The sequence below is a fragment of the Quercus suber genome, unplaced genomic scaffold, assembly GCF_002906115.3.
Source record: "Quercus suber isolate HL8 unplaced genomic scaffold, Cork oak 2.0 scaffold_116, whole genome shotgun sequence".
Lineage (NCBI taxonomy): Eukaryota > Viridiplantae > Streptophyta > Magnoliopsida > Fagales > Fagaceae > Quercus > Quercus suber.
The window spans coordinates 1,034,847-1,057,321 of NW_027069581.1; the positions used below are offsets into that span (position 1 = coordinate 1,034,847).

At 36.5% G+C, this 22,475-nt stretch overlaps 1 protein-coding gene across 1 annotated transcript; it reads right to left on the reverse strand.

Moving 5' to 3' along the window:
• Positions 1-741: 741 nt before the first annotated feature.
• On the reverse strand, positions 742-21,559 carry LOC112020831 (phosphatidylinositol 4-kinase alpha 1). Its single transcript, XM_024053392.2, has 26 exons — positions 20,387-21,559; positions 19,147-19,488; positions 18,877-19,038; positions 17,112-17,282; positions 16,781-16,939; positions 16,553-16,680; positions 16,060-16,366; positions 15,122-15,290; positions 14,700-14,917; positions 13,993-14,151; positions 13,728-13,910; positions 11,883-12,410; positions 11,424-11,783; positions 9,324-9,538; positions 8,445-8,628; positions 8,126-8,262; positions 7,823-7,976; positions 7,460-7,726; positions 6,769-6,846; positions 5,775-5,819; positions 4,457-4,626; positions 4,182-4,377; positions 3,611-3,751; positions 1,940-2,148; positions 1,548-1,709; positions 742-1,403 (listed from the first exon to the last, which is right to left on the reverse strand). Exons 1-26 carry the CDS (start codon positions 21,407-21,409, stop codon positions 1,145-1,147), a joined length of 6,126 nt encoding a protein of 2,041 aa, XP_023909160.2. The 5' UTR covers positions 21,410-21,559; the 3' UTR covers positions 742-1,144.
• Positions 21,560-22,475: the final 916 nt, after the last annotated feature.

Sequence of the window (22,475 nt, forward strand, 5' to 3'; positions counted from 1 at the left end):
AAAAAAAAAAAAAAAAAAATTTATATAGTTGTTAACTTATTCATTATAAATAGCTCTCATTGTCAAAGTATTTGTTTATGATACTCGTCTGCTTGTACTAGAATTAATAAACTTATCATGATTGATTGTTAATTATTGTGCATCATTGATATTATAATGAATTTATCTATTAATGATTACTTAATTACTTAATTATAGTTCTGTGTATTTAATTAGAATATTTCTAGCATAATTATGTCATCTATTACACAACGTACTGTATGCTCTCACTATGTGGCACGTTATAAACATATTAAATTTAAGAACAGAACTTTTTTTTTAAGAACAGAACTAAGGTATAAATATAATGTACCATGTAGCATGTACCTAAATTTTGCCCTTACTATATTTACATAATTTGCTTTAAAATTTTAAATTCCTAAATACCTGTAATTTTATCAAACTTGTACAGTTGATCCGTTATGCACATTTTTCCCCCTCACAAAATGACGCTATAACTTTTATTTTATGTAAAAAAAGGACAAGGACAGCTGGACAGGATAATCAATTTCATTTTATGTTAATAGAACCCAATGAGTTACATATACATAGACTGAATGTAATTTAAAAGAAAAACAAAACAAAACAAAACAAAAACCAATATATTTCACTTAATAAATCTTAAAGAGGCTATGGAGACAGTGAAAAGTAGGCACCAAAGAATCATTTTTCTAATTAACAGTATAGACTAAAAACACGAAGAAAATAAAAAGTTCCTGCTCAATGTCTCTATAAAGTACAAACCAAAAAATAAAAATTACATTACAAGAACACTAGCAGCACAGACGTTTAAACAATTCCATCCTGTTGTCCATCTGCTTCAAACATGTTTGTTTGCCAATCAACAGAATAAATTTTGCTAATTTCATTAATAAATATCAACTACAAACTATATTTTTCAAACCTTGGGAGGAATCCCACCTCTAGGTTACAAAGAACTCAATTCAGTGTCTGCCGTTTTTTTTTTTTTTTTTTTTTTTTTTTTGTACTGTACTCACCTCAACGCTACGAAAGTGGGCATCCCCCAGGAAAAATCGCTACTATATGACAATAAATATAATAGAATTACAAGCAAACATGTACAAGTGAGTCAAACTCCAGAAATCTACTTCTCGATACCCTGTTGCAGATATTGTATTAAGTCATAGCCTGCAGTTGTCCACTTGTTGTAAGCATCTGTACACACGCGGATCATGAAGTTGGCTGCCTCGCGCTCACTCATCTCAGGATGAAATCTCTTGCGAAGGTTTCCAATGGGATCACCCCTGCTAAAGCAAGGTAATCCGCTATCCAGCATTAACATCACTGTGTTTATAATCCCATCCATATATCGGCGGGCAGCAAGGTACCCCTTCACGCATAAACTGTGGGCATATGATGGAAAGCACAATGCATAGTTTGGATCAAAACAACAACAAATTGCTTATGTTCGATCTAGAAAATAAGTTGATTCATGAACAGTGATATGAGAGAGACAGAGAGAGGGTAAACAAACACGTCCTCACTACCTTACAAATAGGTTCCAAGTTTCACTCTTCATAGTCCCGGATGGGTCTAGTAATTGCGTCATCTCATGGCTCAGCTTAAAGTGTGCACTTTCAAAACGCATATTTCCACCCGGCGAAGTTTCCAATATGAAACCAAAATCGATATGAACAAGCCTCCCCACACTGCATTGACATGTACATCAGCATTGGTTGTATTTCTACACTATATACCTCATTATTTTGGAAAGACCTTCATACAGTTTTCAAGAAAACTATATAGGTAACGAGATCAAGCAAGAAAATACCGAGTTTAGGTTTGTCATGTTGCACAGAGAGATAAATCAAACTAAATTACGTTATTATCGCAAATCACAATTTACACTAAAAAAATCAGGTCAAAAGTTTAAGCATACTTGTCAAAAAGAAGATTCCCATTGTGCCTATCCTTTGGTTGAAGTAAAAGGCTGGCAACTGCATAACCAGCACTGCTAATGATAAAGTTCTCACGGGCAGCTTCAAAACTAGAAGAGCCAACAGGCCCATAGTCTTGTTGAAAAATCTCATACAAACCACCATCGGTGGTTTCACCCATCTGACTTCTGCTCCGTGTATTAGGCACAACCTGCAAGATAAGAAGATAATATTTAAAGAATGAAGCCTACACCTACCATTATAGTCAGTCTCTTTAAGCTGAAAGAGAAGATTCAAAGAAAAACCCATAAGAGTAAAGTGCAATATTGTAAAAATCTTGTGGAACTGGTGAAACTTTTCATCTTTATAAAATGCAAATTGCCAAGGTTAGAACATTTCCCAAATATTGGTAGGTTAAAACATTTCCCAAAATATAAAATGCAATGCAAAATGCAATCTGCCAAGGTATTTACATCAATATTATTTCTTTCCAATTTAATTCAAATATTAATTTACTTCCTGGAACGTATGCTACCTAGAGACACCAAAATTGACAACTAGCACAACAGGCAGATTGAAACATATTTCAGGTTTCAAGTCTAGTTTTGTGATTAATAATGACACACAAACCCAGATATTGAAACCCAAATGAAGTATGAAACCTGGCAGCAAGCAGACACAAATAAATTATGTTTTTAAATCCTAAATAGCCCCACAAAATCAGTGAATACAATATCAAATGACAATTGATTCATATGGATGGAAGTATTTAAAGAGAAGGACTTGAATTTGAATTTTTAGTTTAAAAGATTTAAACAAAGGACGAAAGGACAAATTTTTTTTCTATGGACAAAATTTAGTTATGGATGGATTTAAGCTTTATTAATATGCAAATTTGAAATAACAAGTTTTTTCATTAGAGCAAAATCTTCAATGCTAGAAATTGTCTTCAAATCCCTTGATTTTAAATCCTCAAATCCAAATGCAACCTAAGTGAAGTGCCACTAGAAAGGCCGATTGGTCCATGCAAAATGCAGAAATGAGTAATAGGACCACATAGTAAACCTGAATTCCCCACAGGAAGCCCATGATACAAACACAGTGGCTAATCTAACTGGCAGCCTCAACTAAAAGTCAATTTTATTTATCATTTAAAGCTTCTATTTTGTTGTTCTATATTTTATTGTCATAAAAAATTCAGGTAAAGAGGATTTTTGCCTCTTTTGCTTTAACTTTGTACAAGAAATTAAAAACTCAAATGAAGATCTGGCAATTCTGACATTCAATTTCAGCCATGTTCATTCAACTAGTAAATCCTAAATAAGACCTTAAAAAATTATAAATAAATAAAAAGCACCATGATATCCAAATCTTCTTCCCTATTCTCTTCATTTTCATAAATCTGAGCCTAACAATTCAAAAAAATTATAATAAAGAATGAGGTAATCTGCCACTTTCTAATTCATGTGTAAATTATTAAGGAAACAATTAAAGAGTGCATGAAATTGCAAAATTCAGTATCCAAAGTTTTAATTTGGCAATTGTGCATGTAACATTCCAGCACAAAAACTACAAGCGCCAAATGTGTACAGTGTACCACATGCACAATATGCATGCACTCAAGGCACAACCCTTCAAAATAGATAGTAAGAGATTGTAAAAAAGGAGGTCACCTCAATTATGCCTCTCTCCGGGCCAGTTGGGAGAACACCATAAGGGAACAGATACAGGTTAATTCCAACTGCTTCAAATATGTCTCTAAGTAGTGCTATCACTTGAAGAGCAAGAACATCCTGTCGACAATCGTCTCCAACCTGGAATAAGAGGTTTCAGTTACACCACATATGACAACAACTCTACACTAAGAATTTAGATTAGTTTTCAGATACATATGATTCGAATACAAGTGATTAAACCTGATAAGTTGATGAGGATCTCTAAAAGCCAAACCAATTTAATAGGGGTTGACACTTAATTAGGTTAAGCATAGATATATAAGGCAAATTAAATTTGAAAGTATTTTTTTTATAAGGTAAAAAAGTCACCCCGGGCTTTAATGTAATCTGTAACAAGACATGCATTAAAGACCATATATGATAAGTACTAACCAGGAAAAAAAGGCCAGTAAACTTGAGAGGTTTAATTGTTCAAATTTGCAATAACTGGTTAAATTTTGAATAGGCATTCAAGATCATAATTGCTGGTTCCTACTCAGTGATCAATGAAAGACAAAAACAAGCTTACCTTGAAAATGCAAGCTTGAGGCTTTATATCATTGTGGTCCCCATCCCGATCTACCACATTAAATGTAATCATAATTGGGACTTTTGCTGCCGATTGTAAGGGTATTCCACTATCCACCCGAATACCCCTGACAAGCTTGTTAGGGGCAGTAGGTAAATAGAGGTCTTCTCCCTCCAGTTCAATTTTCTCCAACTCCCTGTTGTAGAAAGTTAAGCATCAACTTCAACTGCAAGATGCAATACAATGAGCTTAAGATTCACAAATAAGACGCATACCTACGGATACCAGCTCGGCGCTCTTCCTTAGCAAGTGGAAAAAGCACACCAGAAATTGATGTAACTTTGTCAAAGAAATTAAATTCTCTGTTAAACAAATCATGTGCCTTCGGAGTAAAACCATCAATAATGCGATCTTTAACCACTGGCAACAGTGCTTGAAAGCCATTCTGAAATAACAAGAACACGTACAAGTTTTGCAACATTTAGCAACGGGGAACTTTTTTTTGGGGGGGGGGGGGAGGGGGGTGGTGGTGGTGTTAAAAAGTCAAAATCCCAACCATAAAATTGAAAATTCTTTGTACAAATATGATAAAATGCAGTCTTGCAAACACATCTTAGCTTGTAAGCATACATAGAAGAGGTCATATGCATATTATGAAATTTTAATCACCAAAACTGGACTACTCTATTTTTTTTTATACCATAACCTTTGCCCAGCACAACACCACAACATATTGTACCTAACTTGCAATTGAATATCCAAGGCTTCCAAAAGTGAAATATTAGCCCTACAGTAAAATACTTTCATCTAACACTCAATATCTACTTGTGAAGAAGTTGGTAAGAAAACAAACAAACAATAGCACTAAGCAAATCCAAGGATGTGGGTACTCATGAAATACATTGATCAGAGTTGACAGTACTAGCAATTCACAATATCAAATATATCAGTAACGCAAATGCAATTGGTGTCGGCATAATTATCGTAATAGTAACTGCCAGTGGGAGCGTGTGTAACTTACCCATAAAAATAAATAGCAACTGATCTTATAAACATAAGCACATTATACAATTTCCACAATGCACACTAGAAACAGATTATCACCAGCAAAAGAGATACTTTGACTCATCAGACACTAGAAAAAGAGGGAAAAAAAAAATCAAAGCTTAGCTTTGCAAATGAACAATAACCTAGCTTCTTTCAACTGTTTGTGCTAAAAATCTAACCCCATTAATAAATACTTTTCATGTAAAGTAAGATTTCTATTATTTGGGATTTGAACAGACAATAAAGAAATGAGTATTTAATAATTGTTTTTATTAAAATAAATGTTAGTTATGTACTAATATGTTCCAAATTCTTTTATATATACCTTTCCATTTCTGTTTACAATGTCAGGTAAACCAAACAATTGCAGCACACACTAGTTTGTGTGTGTAAATTCGGAGTCAATATAAAACAACATTTTAGCTCAATCACATTGATGACAATAATTTCAATTAGCAGCTACCTTGGCTTTGAGAACAATTTGTATCAAGAATAAAATGGTCATGTGATAATTTACATGAATACTAAACACCCACGCACACATACCTTTCCAGAGACAGCATCTTTCCCTGATTCTGGTACCGCCTCACCCTGCCATTCTTAAACTTAGTGCCAATCAAATAGAAACCAATATAGATTTACAGGAAAGCTGATGCAGTCCACAGTAACCAAAGGTTGCTGGAACTGATTTAGAGCATAGAAAAACAGGAGAATAGAAAGAGTAAATGAACAAACAAACCCAAAATAGGGCTGTAGAGAATTATTCTCTAAAATAGATATATTAATTGGTAAAAATATTATTTACATTAGCCCATACTCAAGTCTCCCTAGAGAATTATTCTCTAGTGACAGCTTGCAAAAATAAAGTCTCCCTAGTTACAAGATCATGCAGTCAAAAGGTCACATAAGACTGTTGACTTCAAATTATGACTTATTGACTGACTTAAATTATACACAAACTACAACATAAAGCACTAAATAATAATATAACCAGACTTCAAGAAATATTAAAGGCATCTTTGGAAAATCATATCTAGCTGGCTGCATCAAAAGCACTCAAAAGCACATTATATTTTACTGAGACAGAGCACTGGCCCATCAAGGTTGCTTAAGTTTCATCCCTTTCTACATATAACAGATATATTATTTATAGATATGAATTTCTCGAATAAATCTATGAAGGATTAGTATTAATAATTCAAATTTTTCTTGAATTAGTGAAGTTAAATATCTATATCTTTGCTTAATTTTGTATGATGAATAATATTTATGCATATGAGCCAAAGAAATTCTTTATTTTCTAATAAAAAGAAGTCTCAGATTTATAATTGTCACTCAGATATCTATCACAAAAGAGATGCTTAACTTATTGAATTGCCTAAATTGGGATTTGTGACAAGGATTCACCATTATAATGTAAATATGGAGTGAGGCACAATTAACCTTGATCAACGCTGCCATGCCTTATCCCAATCAATTAACAAATACTTTGAAACAATTAACTACAGATGCATTAGTCACAGTTGAAAATTTTCCATACCTGTAGATGCCAGATCAGAATATGAGCAAATATGTCACTCCTTTGAGTTGCTCTAAGCAAATATCCTTCAACTAACTTCTGCAAAATAATAAGTAAATATAAGCTAAAATAAGAAATTCACAGTTTCTTTATGGGTAAATAAATTCATTAAAAACAATCAAATAGGAGGCCAACCCTAATACATGGGAGGTACAAAAAGACAGCCAAAAAAAGAATTAAGACATTCACAAATAACGATATGATGTATGCATAATGACATTATTGGGCTTGCTGCTCAAACAAACTTGTGCTTGCAAGAAAAGTGGCTTCAATTAGACTGGGAAAGTACAGTTTGGTAGGTAAAAGGGAAAAATTAACAATAAAACGATACTACACAAAAAGTTAAAAACTAAAATATTTGCTTTTGTTACTATCGTTATTGGTTCTGCATATATTAAATTAATTCAGATGAACAGAATTTTAAGTTTGATGTGGCAAATATTCCATATAACATAAAGACCACTTATCAGGACAGATTAGACAGATAAACCTGTTCAGCATTTAAGCACCGGATTCTAGCTTCAAAATTCCCATGGCAGGGTTCAACTCACCAGTCGCATGCTATTAATGGCTAAAATGAGAAACTATCCATGCATTCCCACCTCCACCCAACAGAAAATGAAACTATGAAAGCCTTTATTAAATAATTAACCTCTTCATCATATCGCAGAGCCTGCACAAGCTGTGGCATGAAGAAGGTTACTCGTTCAGGAGGATAGGACTCCAGTACCCTAAGAACATATGCCATAACACGTGGATGACCCTTATAAGCAGGGGTGAGGAACTCAAGAGCTTGTGTAATTGAACAGGCAGCCCAGTGTGGCAATTGTTGCAGAAGTGCAGAATTCTCATCAACTGCCTTTGGGGTGACAAAATATGGTAATGCCTCAGGAATGCAACGGATGTCCAATATATGTGTCTGCCCAAAAAAAATAACCCCTTAAATTAAGTGACAAGGAGAACATGGCCTTGCATCACCAAGGGACTCATGACAATGCAGTGCCAATAAAAATACCTGAGCCAGCTGAGTTATTTCAGCCTTCAAATGTGTGTTTGATGGGAACCTTGAGGCCAAGGAAAAGGCAATCCGAGGATCTACAGAGAAAGCTGTCCTAGCATATTCAATCCATTTCTCCGAGCTAATTTTAGGCCGGGAAGATGTACTTTCCCTAAATATTTCATAGAAATAAAAAATGAAAATATTTAATCCACAGATTGAATCACCTGCTGCTTAAAAGAACCACCACCCTCCCCACCCCAAAAAAAAATAATAATAATAATAACAATAATAATATTCTCCAGTATAATAAAAGACTACTTTGAGTTAAGGGGTTGAGCCCAAACTTCTAGCCTCTCAGCCTCATGCTGGCATAGCAGTATAAGCAGCTGCTTTCGTTTTTCTCTTCCCACTGCATAGTTCTCCATCTGACCCCACACAGGGTGATGTTGACCATTCTGCCAAAACCAATGTAAATGTAAGGATACATTGCACATAGAACTTGCACAATTAACAGCAGGAAATAGATTAAAGAAGAATGTCCATTAACTATAGGACATGTTTTTTTAAGGATGAAGATCCATGTATCAAACTCCTCAGTGGCTGTAGATTTCATGTGCTGCAAAGATAATCATCTTACCACATCAACCAATAAACTTCCATTTTCTCGTCCCCGTGCTTTAGAATCAGATTGAAGAGTATCAACTTGCTCATTTGACAGGTAGTGCACAAATACAGAGACAGATTGAGCCTCACTCTGAGTGAAATTTATGTTGTTCATGTCATACCATTCAGGCTCATAAGCAAACCAACCCAAAGAGGCCCTGTAACATTCACCAAGGAAACAATCAAAATCCTAAAAATAAATATGCTTGATGAAGTTAACTTGAATATTGAAGCTTGACATCTGCTCTTGTGCAACACTCTGCCAAGACAATTAGTCAAGTGTCCGAATTCCAAACACTGTTAAATTTTTTTTTTTTTTTTTTTTTTTTTGATAAATCAAACACAGTGAAATCTGTTGTAAACCTCAAATCATCAGTGGGCAGACAAAAAAGACAAAATAAAGGTATCTAAATTGCAAAATCGATATTATCAAATATTTCATTCTCATGCTTGTAGCCAATTCTCTCGTTATAGACCATCAGCAATATATATGAAAAAAATCAATAGATTATTTTCCAAAATTGTGACCAAAATTCAATAATCCTGCTAACTAGAACTTGCATTGACTATTGAACCACTCACCCCCTCCTCCTCAAAAAAAAAAAAAAAAAAAAAAAAAAAAAAAAAAAGAAAAAAAAGAAAAGAAGAAGAAAGATGAAGCTAACTATCCTTATTGTATTGCTAATATTTGGGAAAATGCAATAATTATAGAGTTCAAGTCTTATACGTTCATAACTTCATATACAAGCATCAAAATCGAAGACCTTGTTACATGTTTATAGGATGCACTTCATGCTATTGACAAATCCAGAAGAAGAGAGACAAAGAAAAATAAAAGGCCAATTGCCATCACCTATAAATCCGGTCCTCCAGTAGCTGAAGCCCTGTCTTAAAATTTTGCAGATTTCCCTGGGACTGGCATGAGCAGAATTTTAGCCCAAGAAGCATGACAGTGAAAAAAGTACCAGTGGCTGCAGGATGGCTTGAAAAGTTCCAAGGGAGTTTTGTGGTCCCTTGTAACATCCGACCGACGAGCAAGAGTTGCTCAATGCTATTTTGTCGAATTACCTACACAACCAAAACATGATAAAGGACCATAGAGCATCTCACGAAACAGGAAATATATATAAATCTCAATTATTAATTTATAGATGAAGCAACTAGTATAAAAATAGATGAGTAAGAAGATGCCCCACATACTTTGAACAACCATTTTTTAAATTTGTATGTACCAAATGATGATTAAAATACAACTTCAGTGGTTATGTCTTGGCATTATCATAAGAAAAAGATTCAGTGATTAGTAGTCCCTCATCATGTCATATTTTAAGCTTAGAACAAAGTTAAAAGTGCCATGCCCTCTTCAAGCGTATGAAACATTCTCTTCAAGATTTCAAATTTCCAGTTGCATGATATATCCAAATGAACCCATATATTATGGTCACTATGCTTATAGACAGCAAATTTATACAAATCCAAACGATTTGAATTTGCTGAATTCAATATCCTTTAACTATTATGGAGGCACTAAGGTCCCAAGATATTAACCAAGATACCAGCTGTCCAAAAACAGATATTGACCAAGATACAAGCTGTCCAAAAATGCTAAAAACTCTGAATTGAAATCAAAAGAAGGCAAATGAGCTTGCTTCATGCCTTATGGAGTGAAGTGTTTTTGATGTTTAGTTTGCAGTGGGTGATGCCAAGGACGGTTGTTTATCTTCTTTTTTGCATGGGAGAATTTTCTGGGGTTACTCTATTCTTCCATCTGGAATATGGTGCCAGCCTGTTTGATGTGGTTGATTTGGAAGGAACATAATAGCCGCATTTTTGAGGATGTTGAGAAATCTGTTGATTTTTTGAAGTCTTTGCTAGTTGGGACTTTTTTTGGGTGGTCTCGTATTTGGGGTTTTACACAATGTATTTCTGTTTTTGATTTCGTGCAATCTGTTTTTGTTTCTGTTTGATTTGTTTGTATTTGTTCCTAGTACTCTGTTCATCTTCGTGAACATGTTGTACTTTTTTTAATTAAAATATCTATTACCCATCCAAAAATAAATAAATAAATGAGCTTGCTTCCATTCGAATTGTGTCCCCACAAGCTGTGACATAAGTTGAATTACCGAATATTTTTTGCCTTCAAAGTTACGCAAGTTCCTCTCTCTCCAAACAGACCACAAAACAACAAGGAATAGCTTCCAAATTTGTGATTGTCATTTTACAACATAATCCTGTCCAGCTAGATAGTAAATCAGGTACCCGCGTAGGCATCACCCAACACACACCAAAGAGGCTAAGTATGAAATCCCATAGCCTTCTAGGCTTCTAGCTGCAGTACAATGTAGAAAGATCTATAGTCTCCCCATCAGACTTGTGCATACTACATCAATCTGGAATTATAAGACCCCTTTTCCTCAGGTTGTCAAATTTTCACCTTCACTGTAAACCAAATAAAGAAGCCAACATGAGGATGAGATTTAACACAGCACCCTCCAAGGAACATACCTGTGTCCCCCACTTTTCAAAGCTTCAGTACTAACTTTAAAACCTTGAGATTTGGACAGAGTCCAAGTCATCCTATCCTCCTGGAATGGACTTACCTTGGTAGTATACAAATCCTTCAAGAATAAGTCCATATATTCTAATTCCCAATCATGTATTGCCCAAACAAAGGGTTCCAGTGAATGCACCCATTCGACACATTAATTCCGTTAGCCAACTTTGCCTCTTTATTTTGTCAATTAGATTAAAGGCTCCAAGAGTTCTTTTGTAAATAAATGACCAGAGGTTTCATGAAAAAGGAGAAGACAATAAATACACAACACTAAATTGTAAACTAAATGCGCTATACCAACTAATGTGTGCACTCCATTTCATACTCAACAATGAGCAGTTGTGACAATATACGAGTGAGTGAGACATATGTGATAAAAAAAATTTAATAATTTCTAACCTCAAAGCGATCAATAAAAAATCCAAGCCATAGTCTATGAGCCATTATTTGCTCAACAGGATCAGTTTCGGGCTGCATTTCAGGCTCTCCAGGGGCAAGGTGAGGCCTTAATTTTGCAGAAGGCCCTGAACACCTTGCTTCAGATGCAAAAAGACCTCGCTTTGTATCAATTGTCCATAACCATGCATCAACAAGCTCGGCAAGTACAAGAGGTCCCAATTGAGGTGCAGCAGAAACTAACCAGGTCCAAATGAAAACACCAGTTTCCATTGCATCAGGGGTACAAATATAAGCCGGACACCAACAAAGAAGACGCAGAAGTTGTGAAAAGCCCTCTAAATTTGATTTTGAATCAGAACCCTGGCCAGATAAAAGATTTCAGAAAAAGGGAACATGGTCTCATAGAAGATTCTTCCATACTGTGAAAATACTGACATGAAAATAGAAAATATTTTTTACCAGATTTGACAGCAGTAATGCAGTGGCCTGAGAACAAGTTTCACGAAATTGTGACTTGTCCATTTCCCCACCTTTCTCTGCAATGTTGACAAATTGTTGAAGTAAACGCACGAACTTTGTAAGCAACATCCCATTAAATAAATCATCCTCGGCCTGTGACTGTTGAGGAAACGCCCCAGATATCAACCGTTGAAGGCCCCCAAGCCCAAAGCCTGTTGGAGCACCGGATTGAAATCCACCAATGCTATTATACAACCTTCTCATACCAGCAATTTCTCCAGCATGGTTGCATTTCACTGTTGCACTGACTATACCAGTACTGAGAACCTCGAGATTAAAGGCTTCTGTTAATTTTAAGTTCGCTCCTGATGCTGCAGCTGCAGCAGCCATGACCGCTGGAATATTTGCTGTTTGTATGCCTGCCCAGTAATCATTTTTACCAGTTCCAATCCTTATCTCAGATAAAAGAGAAACCACATCAGTTGTATGCTGTGCTCTTTGCCATGTGTTTGCCTTACAAAGCTTTTCCTGAATTAAACAAACAAAAGTCACTAAAATTAAAAAATTTTGAAAAAGTAGTCTCCTATTACAAGTAGTGGACTAAGTTGTAGTAACAGAAATAATAAAAGGATGTTAATTAGATCCCAAAAGAAATTAGAATGGTTCCATTCATTTTTGGCATGGAGTCTGATCTTGAACCATTTTAAAAAGGACAAAGTATAGCTACAAAATTGGTTGTAGCCTTAGGCTACAAACTCACTTAATAAAATAAATATTACTGCATATTTTGAAAATCTAACCGTTGAATTACATGTTCTTTACGCTCTTAATGCACATGTCAATTTTTGTGTCAATCAAATATCATTTACTATATAATCTATAATCTTATATTTTATAGATAATTTTAAATTACAAAAACTTGCAATTTAAAAATTTATTGATGACATAGCTATTGATCTTTAATTTTCTTGAAATTTTGCAAACTTGGAGGATATAAAAAGAAGATGAAATCCAATTGTGGATTTGTCAAAATTCACCTCCAATAAAAAGATATTGAGTGAGTTTGTAGTCTAAGGCTACAATCGATTTTGTAGCTAAACTTTGTCCTTTTAAAAAATAGGAGATTAAAATTATATGTGACATAGAATCATTGAAACTTTTTAAAAAATGTTATAATGATGATCACCATTCTCAGACTATCCATCAAGTAACATACAAAATATGAATTGCGCCACTCAGAAAATGGAGGATAGCCAAACAGACCCTAAAAGGTTTTTAATAAAATAAGGCACCTAACTCAATTCCAAAAGGCCATAATTGTTTACTGAAAATCCGTGTTAGAATAATGGTTAAATAATTAACTTCACACTTTCATGTCAACTTAAGTTTATGGGACAAGTAATAATTTATTATGGTATCAGAACAAGCAGTCTAGAGTTCAAATCCTATCTTCACTTTAACTCCCATTCGAAAGTAAAAAATTCCACATGTTGGGCCCCATCTAGTGAGGGGGAGTGTTAGAACAACAGTTAAGTGATTAAATTCACAATTTCCAATCAACTATCTTTTGGAACCAATGGCAGTTTATGAATGCATAAGACAGCTTCCAATAAATAAAACAATAAAAAAACAATATTAAAAAATAAAAAAATAAAATAAAAACATAAATACAACACACGCAAAGAAGACTAATCAAACAAATTAAGCAGAAAAGAAAATGAGATTACATCTCAACTTCAAAATGAAATTTTTTTTAATTTTTATTGAAAAGAATAACTCCATTGGGTAAATATCAAAAGACCAAACTGCAACCATCCAAGAGCAAGAATGGGTGTATTTACAAACCTGTAGAAGACCCTGGCTAGTGCAAGGAGCATATGAAAGTGATTTGATAATCCATTCCCGAACAACCTTTTGGTACAAAGAACGAATTGCCACCATCCAAGCAGGATCGTTGACAACAGCAGAAGGTGACTCATTATGAATTGAAAACATAAGTGAATCTAGGCAAGATGAATTCCATAGAACCTGTATTCATGTAGTTTCATTTGTTAAAGAAAACAACAACCCATAGTTATATATAAGAATAGCATTACGTATAAGACTTTACCTGTGGAAACTTATCCCTAAGCTGAGTCAAAAGGTTCACAGAGATATCCCGTATGTGTTCCTCCCTTCGGGACATACTCTTGATGAGAAAACAGGTATGGGCAACAAGAGTTGAGTCTCTGACCTCAGCTTCATCGCCTGTATCAGATATTCGATCTTCCTGAACCAAGACCAAAGGAACAGTGATGTTCACAATTCATATATATATATATATATAGAGAGAGAGAGAGAGAGAGAGCAGTAAATTAACATTGTAGTAGGAAAAGAAAAAGATATGGTACAGTTATACTGTTTTATACCATCATCTAAGAGTTTTTTTTTCCCAAGTTTTGGCCCCAAAAAGAGGGAGAAGAGAAGATTCAAACTAGTGACCTCCGTTTCATAAGAGGTGGTCTCCAACTGATTGTGCTACCCATTGACCTTATCTAAGATAGCATGTCTTTACCATCCCATTTAGATGGGATGAGGTTTAATTTGTTGCTAACTATAGAATTTAATTTGTCACACCCCCCTAAACTATATAGGGTTTAGCTGAAGAAGAGTTCAAGAATGTCCCCAGCAATTTTAAAACCAGGTGTTTAGTTCAAAACACAGCAAAAGTGTACACCCAAGGTGTAAAGCTTAAGGCAAATTTGTCTTTACTTTTATAATTTTGATGTATCTAAAAGGAAAAATGCTTCAAAATTTCTATGAAAAACAAAGACATACCAGCCACAGCACAGCCGTTTCAAAAGCCCTGTGGACAATTGCTGTCAAACACTGAAAGACAGCTGGCAGAAGATTTTGAGTTTTTAGGTATTCAAAGACACAACTAAAGGCACTTCTAGAAGCAGTCACAGTAGTGCCACCATTAAGGATGCCACCATTGCTGCTAAAGCGTATAATCTCCAGAAAAGCTACGGCGAGAAGATAGGTAGCCTTTACGCCTGTAAATGAACAAATAAACAATGTTCCAGACATCAAACGGGGTATATTGGATTGAAGTTCTTTGGAGATGGTGAATTTAACTAAACAAAATCCGAATGACCTATTTCCTCAATAACAATAGCAATGAAGTGTCAATTTGCGAACAGTGAATGAATAGAGGGAATTGCATTTCATTCAAGAATATACTAAGGAATTTATCTGACCTGAAATTGTGCTCGTTGCTGCAACATCAACTCGACCTCCTAGAGCCGCACAAAGAGCAGTTCTCTGGTTCAGAGCCGCTTTCTCGTTGCCACTCCCTCGACGACTGTCTGCATTGTGAAGAGCATTGAGCTCCAACTCATCTTCAAGCCATTTCACTGAGCTAACAACCTAAAGAGAAATACATTCTCACATAAAACTACAAATACAGACATGTTTTATGAAAAAAAAAAAAAAAATTTTTTGGTAAGGAAATTAAAAGAGAGGGAGAGAGAGAGAGAACAGAATGCTACTTTCTAGGACAATGTTAATAAATACAGGTTGAGTTTAAATTGGCAGACCAAGAAGAAATAAATATAGTTGAGTGTCTACAATAGTCAAGGTAAGTAGAATCTTAAATGGTGCAGAACTCTTATATAACTATCTTAAATTGAACCCAACAAAAAAAAAAATGTCCCATTACCTAATTTTGGCCCCAACAAGAAGCCAAGGAGGAAGGGGTGAGCACTATCCAATCCTAACCTTAGACTATCATTAGATGAAGTGTCTACACTCAACGGCCAAACAAAACATGAAATGTGATCAGTCGGCATACAACTCATCATCGAGGCATCAATGCCCACCCATAACACATATGCAAGCAAAAGTCAGCCTACCAATGCAAGGCAACATCATTGCAATCATTTACATGCACTCATAAACAAAATTTCACATATTCATATGTGCAAGTAAAATTAAGAATCCAAAAAAGAAAATGACATAATTACTCCAGAACAGCAACCTGACAAAGCAATTCCTAGTGGCAACAAAACATGCAGTTAGATAAAGAAGTAACAGAATAACTCCCACAAACCCAAAGCAAACAAACAAAAGATGCTAATAATTACTGGTATGAAGAGCAAACAAGCATCACATAAAAAACTCTTCAGAATCAACATACTAGTGGAGGAGTCCCCTGAGCAATTCGCTGTACAGCAGAAGACCACTGTGTATTCCACATGTATGGTCCACCCACAGCTTGAAGAGCAATAGCACCCATGCTTCCCACGCTATTCAGTGTACTGGATACTGACTTTGTTGGTAGTTGAATCTTCTGTATGGGAGGTGCTAAGCCAAAAAGGGCAACATAAAACCACAAGTTGCGATATAACTTCAAAAGTGAAGGTTCCACATCTACAGTAGGATCAAAGTCAGAACATATTTCAGCAACAGCAGGAAGCAGAGGCCCCAGAAAATCTGCTCCACTCCTGCAACAGTAGCATCAGCTATGAAGTCTCCAACATAAATGCAACCATTAAAATCAGGCAGTTGAAATAAGTACTATATAACTAAAGCCTCCAGAAGACCTGCACAGATTGTCAAAATTAATATGGGAAATAGAAGCGCCATCATTCAAGCAATCAGCATGAATGTAATTACAAACAGAGATCTACCTTCCACTTTTGGATTCAGCAGCCAGGCCTACATCTGAGCACAAAGATAGCAGACGATGACGATAGTCTGAACGCAATTTTGGACTCGTAAGACCACTAGCAATCAGAAGAAATCCTGCAGGAAGAGTCTATAAAGTGATTGAACCAGTGAGCATCCATTTGAGAAAATAAAATAGTCAAGCAACTTAACAGTATCAAGCACAGTTCAATTTATTAGACAATAAGTACCTCAACACGTTCTGTAGTGGCTTCGCGTGCCACTGTTTTGCTTTCGGCAGATCCTAGACTTGAAAGTTTACCTAAGTAACTTCTTGTCAACAGAACTACTGTTTCTCGATATGACTTCTCAAACCCTAAACTTGCAATGCGAGATACAGCATCAAGAAGCTGCAGTAAGTTTAGCGATAGAAAAGTTACGAAATCAAGCCACTGATTCCAATAGAGCAACGGCTAATTGATAAATGTTATAGTGACCAATACTAAACCAAAAAAAAAGAAAGATAAAAAGATGTAAAATTCACATCAGAAGATACATGCTCTGAAGACAAAGATTCCATACTCGGAGTCGCAATAAACTAGGAGTTGAAGCATCACCCTCTTCTAAGCTTTCAACAAAAAGCGGTAATATCATGTCCACCACTTCAGACTTCTTGACTGCCACATTCAAGTCAGCTAATAGTCGTATAACATTAAGCTGCACAATAGGAACTGCCTCTTTCTCTTTATCACCCTGAAATTGGTAAAGATTAAAGGCATGCAGTGAAATTGAAGTATAACAAATAATATTAACTAAGCAAGAAGATCTCAAAAACATCAAATAAGATAGGACACAACAACTCTGTTTCTTTGTCTTTCTTTTCTTTTATTTTTGGCCATATAAAAAAGGGTGGAGGGCCAGGTGTTTGCCTTTCGCATTCTTTCAATCAAGAATTATTGGGTAAATGGCTTTGGTGTTTTGCCAAGGAAAAAGATGCCCTTTGGAGAAGAGTTATTGCTACCAAGTATGGTGTTGAGTGGGGTGGCTGGTCCTCAAGGAGTTTGCCTTTGGAAACATATTCAGAGGGGTCAGAATCAGTTCTCTGGATCTATTTTCTTTGAGCTTGGGCTTGGTACAAATGTTCAGTTTTGGCATGCCAGATGGTGCAGGGATAGGGACCTCAAAGATATGCTTCCACGACTGTATACTTTTGCTAAGAGGAAGGATGCTGCAGTAGCAGATTTAATTAGTTGGAGGGTGGACCAGAATGTATTGGACGTTTCCTTTTATAGAGCCATGCATGACTGGGAGCAAGGAGTAATGCGTAATGACCAGTTTCCTCTCTCATTTACTCTATAAAGTTTTGTCTGGGAGAAGATAATATCTATTGGAACCCAACAAAGAGCAAGATTTTTAAAGTTAAATCATTCTATAAAGTGTTTCATGGGGAAGGTGCAGCTGAGTTTTCATGGAAGAGTATTTGGAAGGTAAAAACTCCATCAAAGTAGCTTTTATTGTCAGGCCAGCTGCTTCAGGGAAGATTCTCCCTAGGGAAAATTTACAATGGCAAGGTGTCATCCTAGTTAATTGGTGTTGTATGTGTAAGAAAGATCAGGAGTCCGTCGACCATTTACTGTTACATTGCTCTATGGCCAGAGAACTTTGGGCACTAGCTCTTTCTTTATTTGGCATTCATTGGGTTATGCCAAAGAGGGTGGCGGATTTTTGGAAGGGGAGGTTTGATAGACATCATAATGGAGACAATTGGAATGCAATCCCTCTTTGTGTAATGGGGATAATTTGGTGGGAAAGGAATGGCCAGACATTTGAAGACACTGAATGAACTATGCTGGCGGTGAAACTGGTTTTTTTGCGAACCTTATACGAGTGGATTGCTACTATGAGTGGTCATTCATTATCTAGTTTGCTAGAACTTTTAGATTTTTGTACCTTTATGTAACATTGATACGCGACCAGTACACTTCCTGTGTAGTGCTGTCATCTATTTTTTGTCACTAAAAAATTACTTATCGAAAAAAAAAAAGGTGTGGGGCCACCAGCAGGACCCAACAGATGTTGTTGATAAAACAGTCATTGACCTGATAGGAAGGTACAGATACTGCTAATATTATTAGCTTCTCACTCCAAAATAACCACAATATCAGTTTCACCAACAGTAAACACATGGGGGACGAAAGGTTCAAGCAATCCCAAGGCCAGACTCAAAACAGCCCAAAAACCAATAACATAATAAATCTAATAAACATTCCAAACTACAAACACAAGCATAATCATCCCTACATATACGCATTATGGATCTGCCACAGTCATCAGATATAAGACCAACCTGTTCCTCATAATCATTTCGTTCACGTATACTCGTAGCCAATCCCATGATATATGTGTCAACAGGAGCCCGCTCCTTGGTCCAGCATGATTCAATTATTTGACAACTAGTCTTCATGACACTCTGAAACATGGCTCCCTGGCTGCTGCCCCAAGTATCAGCCTGTTACAATTACATTGTACGAAAATACAATAAAAATAGTAACAAAAAGACTACCACCATTGCACACCAATTGATATGCAAAATTTAATCACAACCAAACAAATGTACCTGTGCACAAACAGCCAGCGCAATGGGTTTAAGGCGGATGAGCAAAACACGTAGTGGCTGACCTCCTCGAGCAACGGCAACTTGTGCAACCCCAGCAAGCAAAGAACCAAAGAGCTCTTCACAAACTCTCAACTTCCTCCAGACAGACAACAAACATGCTTCAGCAGCATCGATCAACAACGCAACTGCCTCGTGCACCAACCTTTTGGTAGATTTCCCATCAGAATCAAAGACTGCAATGCTCTTAATTTGCAACTTCGCAGCAGCCTCATAAACTGCCAATTTTGTATTGATTCTGGCCTTTAAAACCGCCCCTTGTTCATTCCAATCCCGCTTCCTAATCTGCCCATATATAAGCCAACAATAAAAACATCTTCCCTTCTCTTTTTAACAATCACAGTTTATAATTTATTTTCCCAAATGACTTGACTAGCTACACCTACATTACATAACAATTAAAAAACACAATGCAAATTTCAAAGATTTCAAAATTTTAACATTTAAACATAAACCCCATTACCTTCAGAAATCCAAATTTCAAATTTTTTGTCAATTGACCATCACACTAGCTATACCTACAGACACCTACATTACATAACAATTAACAAACACAATGCAAATTTCAAAACATTCCAAAATTGTAACACCCACACATAAGCCCCATTTCCTAAAGAAACACCAAATTTCTAATTTCTTTTTCCCAATTTACTATCACACTAGCTATACCTCAGACACCTCCATTACATAACAATTAACAAACACAATGCAAATTTCAAAACACTCCAAAATTGTAAAACCTACACATAAACCCCATTACCTTTATAAAGACCAAATTTCTTCTCTTTTTTTTTTTTCCCAATTGATAGGTATACCTAAAGACACCTACATTAACATAAAAATTAACAAACACAATGCAAATTTCAAAGATTTCAAAATTGTAACATTTATTCATAAACCCCCATGACCTTCAGAAAAACCAAATTTCGAATTTTTTGTCAATTGACTAGAAGACTATCTATACCTACAGATACCTACATTACATAACAATTAACAAACACAACTCAAATTTCAAAAACTGTAACGTTTAAACATAAACCCCATTACCTTTAGAAAACCAATTTTTGAATCTTTTTTTCTCAATTGACTATCACACTAGCTATACCTACAAAAACCTACATTACATAACGATTAACAAAAACAATGCCAAAATTTCAAAATTTTCAAATGTGTAACGTTTTACCTTTAGAAAAACTGACAAAGATTGAAGCTGCTTCTTGGTGATCAACCTCACCTGCTCCAAAACCCTGGTATCAACATGTACCTTATCCAAAATGTGTGCAATCAATTTGAAAGCAATCTCTTGCTTCTCCAAGCTTTCAACTGACTCGTCCTCGAACGAAACCACTTGTTGCCTAAACACAGCAGCTCCACCTCCGCCTCCACCGCCACCTCCATCATTGAACCCAAAATTCAAACCCAACTGATCAACACCACTCTTCCACAAAATGCTGCTACCACCATTCATCACCACCGATCCTTTCGACGACGTCGCACTAGTCACCTCATCACCGACCCTCGAGCTCGACGAGCCGGACAAGTGGCTAACCTCATTCCCCGGGCTCGTACTCTCATTCTGTTGGTAATGATGGTTCGCGTTCGCACTCAAAGGCGAGCTCTGCGCAGACGAGGCCTCGGAATTATTCGCCGGAGCATGTTCTCTCGGAGTCCCCGGCGCCGCCGCTATAGCCACCTGATCGATCAGGCACGTGACGAGCTTATCAGCGTCGGAATTCGAAATCGGCAAGAAATTCTGCGACAGAGCGGTAAGAAAAACCCTAGAGATCGCGGAATTCTCGCCAATCGAGCACAAAACGACGTCACCGGAGAAATCCGCGATCTCGGAAGCGAAATCGGGAGACGAATCGGCCGCTTTCGACACATATCTCAAGAAATCGGCGAAGAAAGAACCGATCGAGTCCGTGCTGTACGACTGCGGCCAAAACGACGGCGAAAACGAAGCCGGAACAGCCCTGAGGAACCCGAGTGCGACCGATTTGGGCCGGGGGTCCGATAAATCGGAGCATTTGGAGAGGAAGCGAGCGACGGCGAGAATGGCATTGAGCTGAGAGCGAGAGACCCGAGGAGGAGATCCGGATAAGAGCGAATCGGGTTGCGGACACCCGTTGCAAATCCACGACAACTTGTCGGAGAATTGGGTCGGGTTTTGCGCCACCAAATCGCATAGCTCCGTCATAGCCTCCATTTTCGAAGATCGAATCCAAAAGACTCAACCAAAAAAAAAAATGAAATGAAATGAGTATAAATTTAGGGTTTCCACATTGGTTTTTTCTAAATTCGGTTATTTCATATTTTTGGCATTTTGGCTTGCCTTTGGTTTGGTTTGGTTTGCTCTGTGCTTTTTATTGGTTCGGTTTTGTTTTTGTACGTTCAGTGAAAGTTTTTTTTTGAATTTTTTTAGATTCTGTTTTTGGTTTGAGTTTCTTGGATTCTTTTTTTCTTTTTCTTTTTCTTTTTTTATTAATTTGATTTGGTTTGCTTTCTGTGTCGTTGTCGTTGGCTTTGTCTATTCTCTGTGAAAGTAACTAAATTTGATCCGTCGTCGTTTGGGACCAGTCACGTGATATTGACCGAATGATCTGTACCACTGCTGGTGCTACTCATAAGTCATAAGTATTGGTAGATGGAATGGTTGGGAGTTTTCTACTTTTTTTTTTTTTTTGAGGGTGCAGCTGTACGACTGCGGCCAAAACGACGGCGAAAACGAAGCCGGAACAGCCCGGAGGAACCCGAGTGCGACCGATTTGGGCCGGGGGTCCGATAAATCGGAGCATTTGGAGAGGAAGCGAGCGACGGCGAGAATGGCATTGAGCTGAGAGCGAGAGACCCGAGGAGGAGATCCGGATAAGAGCGAATCGGGTTGCGGACACCCGTTGCAAATCCACGACAACTTGTCGGAGAATTGGGTCGGGTTTTGCGCCACCAAATCGCATAGCTCCGTCATAGCCTCCATTTTCGAAGATCGAATCCAAAAGACTCAACCAAAAAAAAAAATGAAATGAAATGAGTATAAATTTAGGGTTTCCACATTGGTTTTTTCTAAATTCGGTTATTTCATATTTTTGGCATTTTGGCTTGCCTTTGGTTTGGTTTGGTTTGCTCTGTGCTTTTTATTGGTTCGGTTTTGTTTTTGTACGTTCAGTGAAAGTTTTTTTTTGAATTTTTTTAGATTCTGTTTTTGGTTTGAGTTTCTTGGATTCTTTTTTTCTTTTTCTTTTTCTTTTTTTATTAATTTGATTTGGTTTGCTTTC

Bases quoted from the DNA above. Each gene is read 5' to 3' on its own strand.
- LOC112020831 (XM_024053392.2), bottom strand. From the start codon at position 21,409: ATGGAGGCTATGACGGAGCTATGCGATTTGGTGGCGCAAAACCCGACC. The intron at 5,820-6,768 runs GTATGGAAAATT...TAAGAATGGCAG, and splicing joins TTCTGATCTGGCATCTACAG to GGTGAGGCGGTACCAGAATC. The intron at 4,627-5,774 runs GTATGTGTGCGT...TTGTTATTTCAG, and splicing joins AAGATGCTGTCTCTGGAAAG to AATGGCTTTCAAGCACTGTT.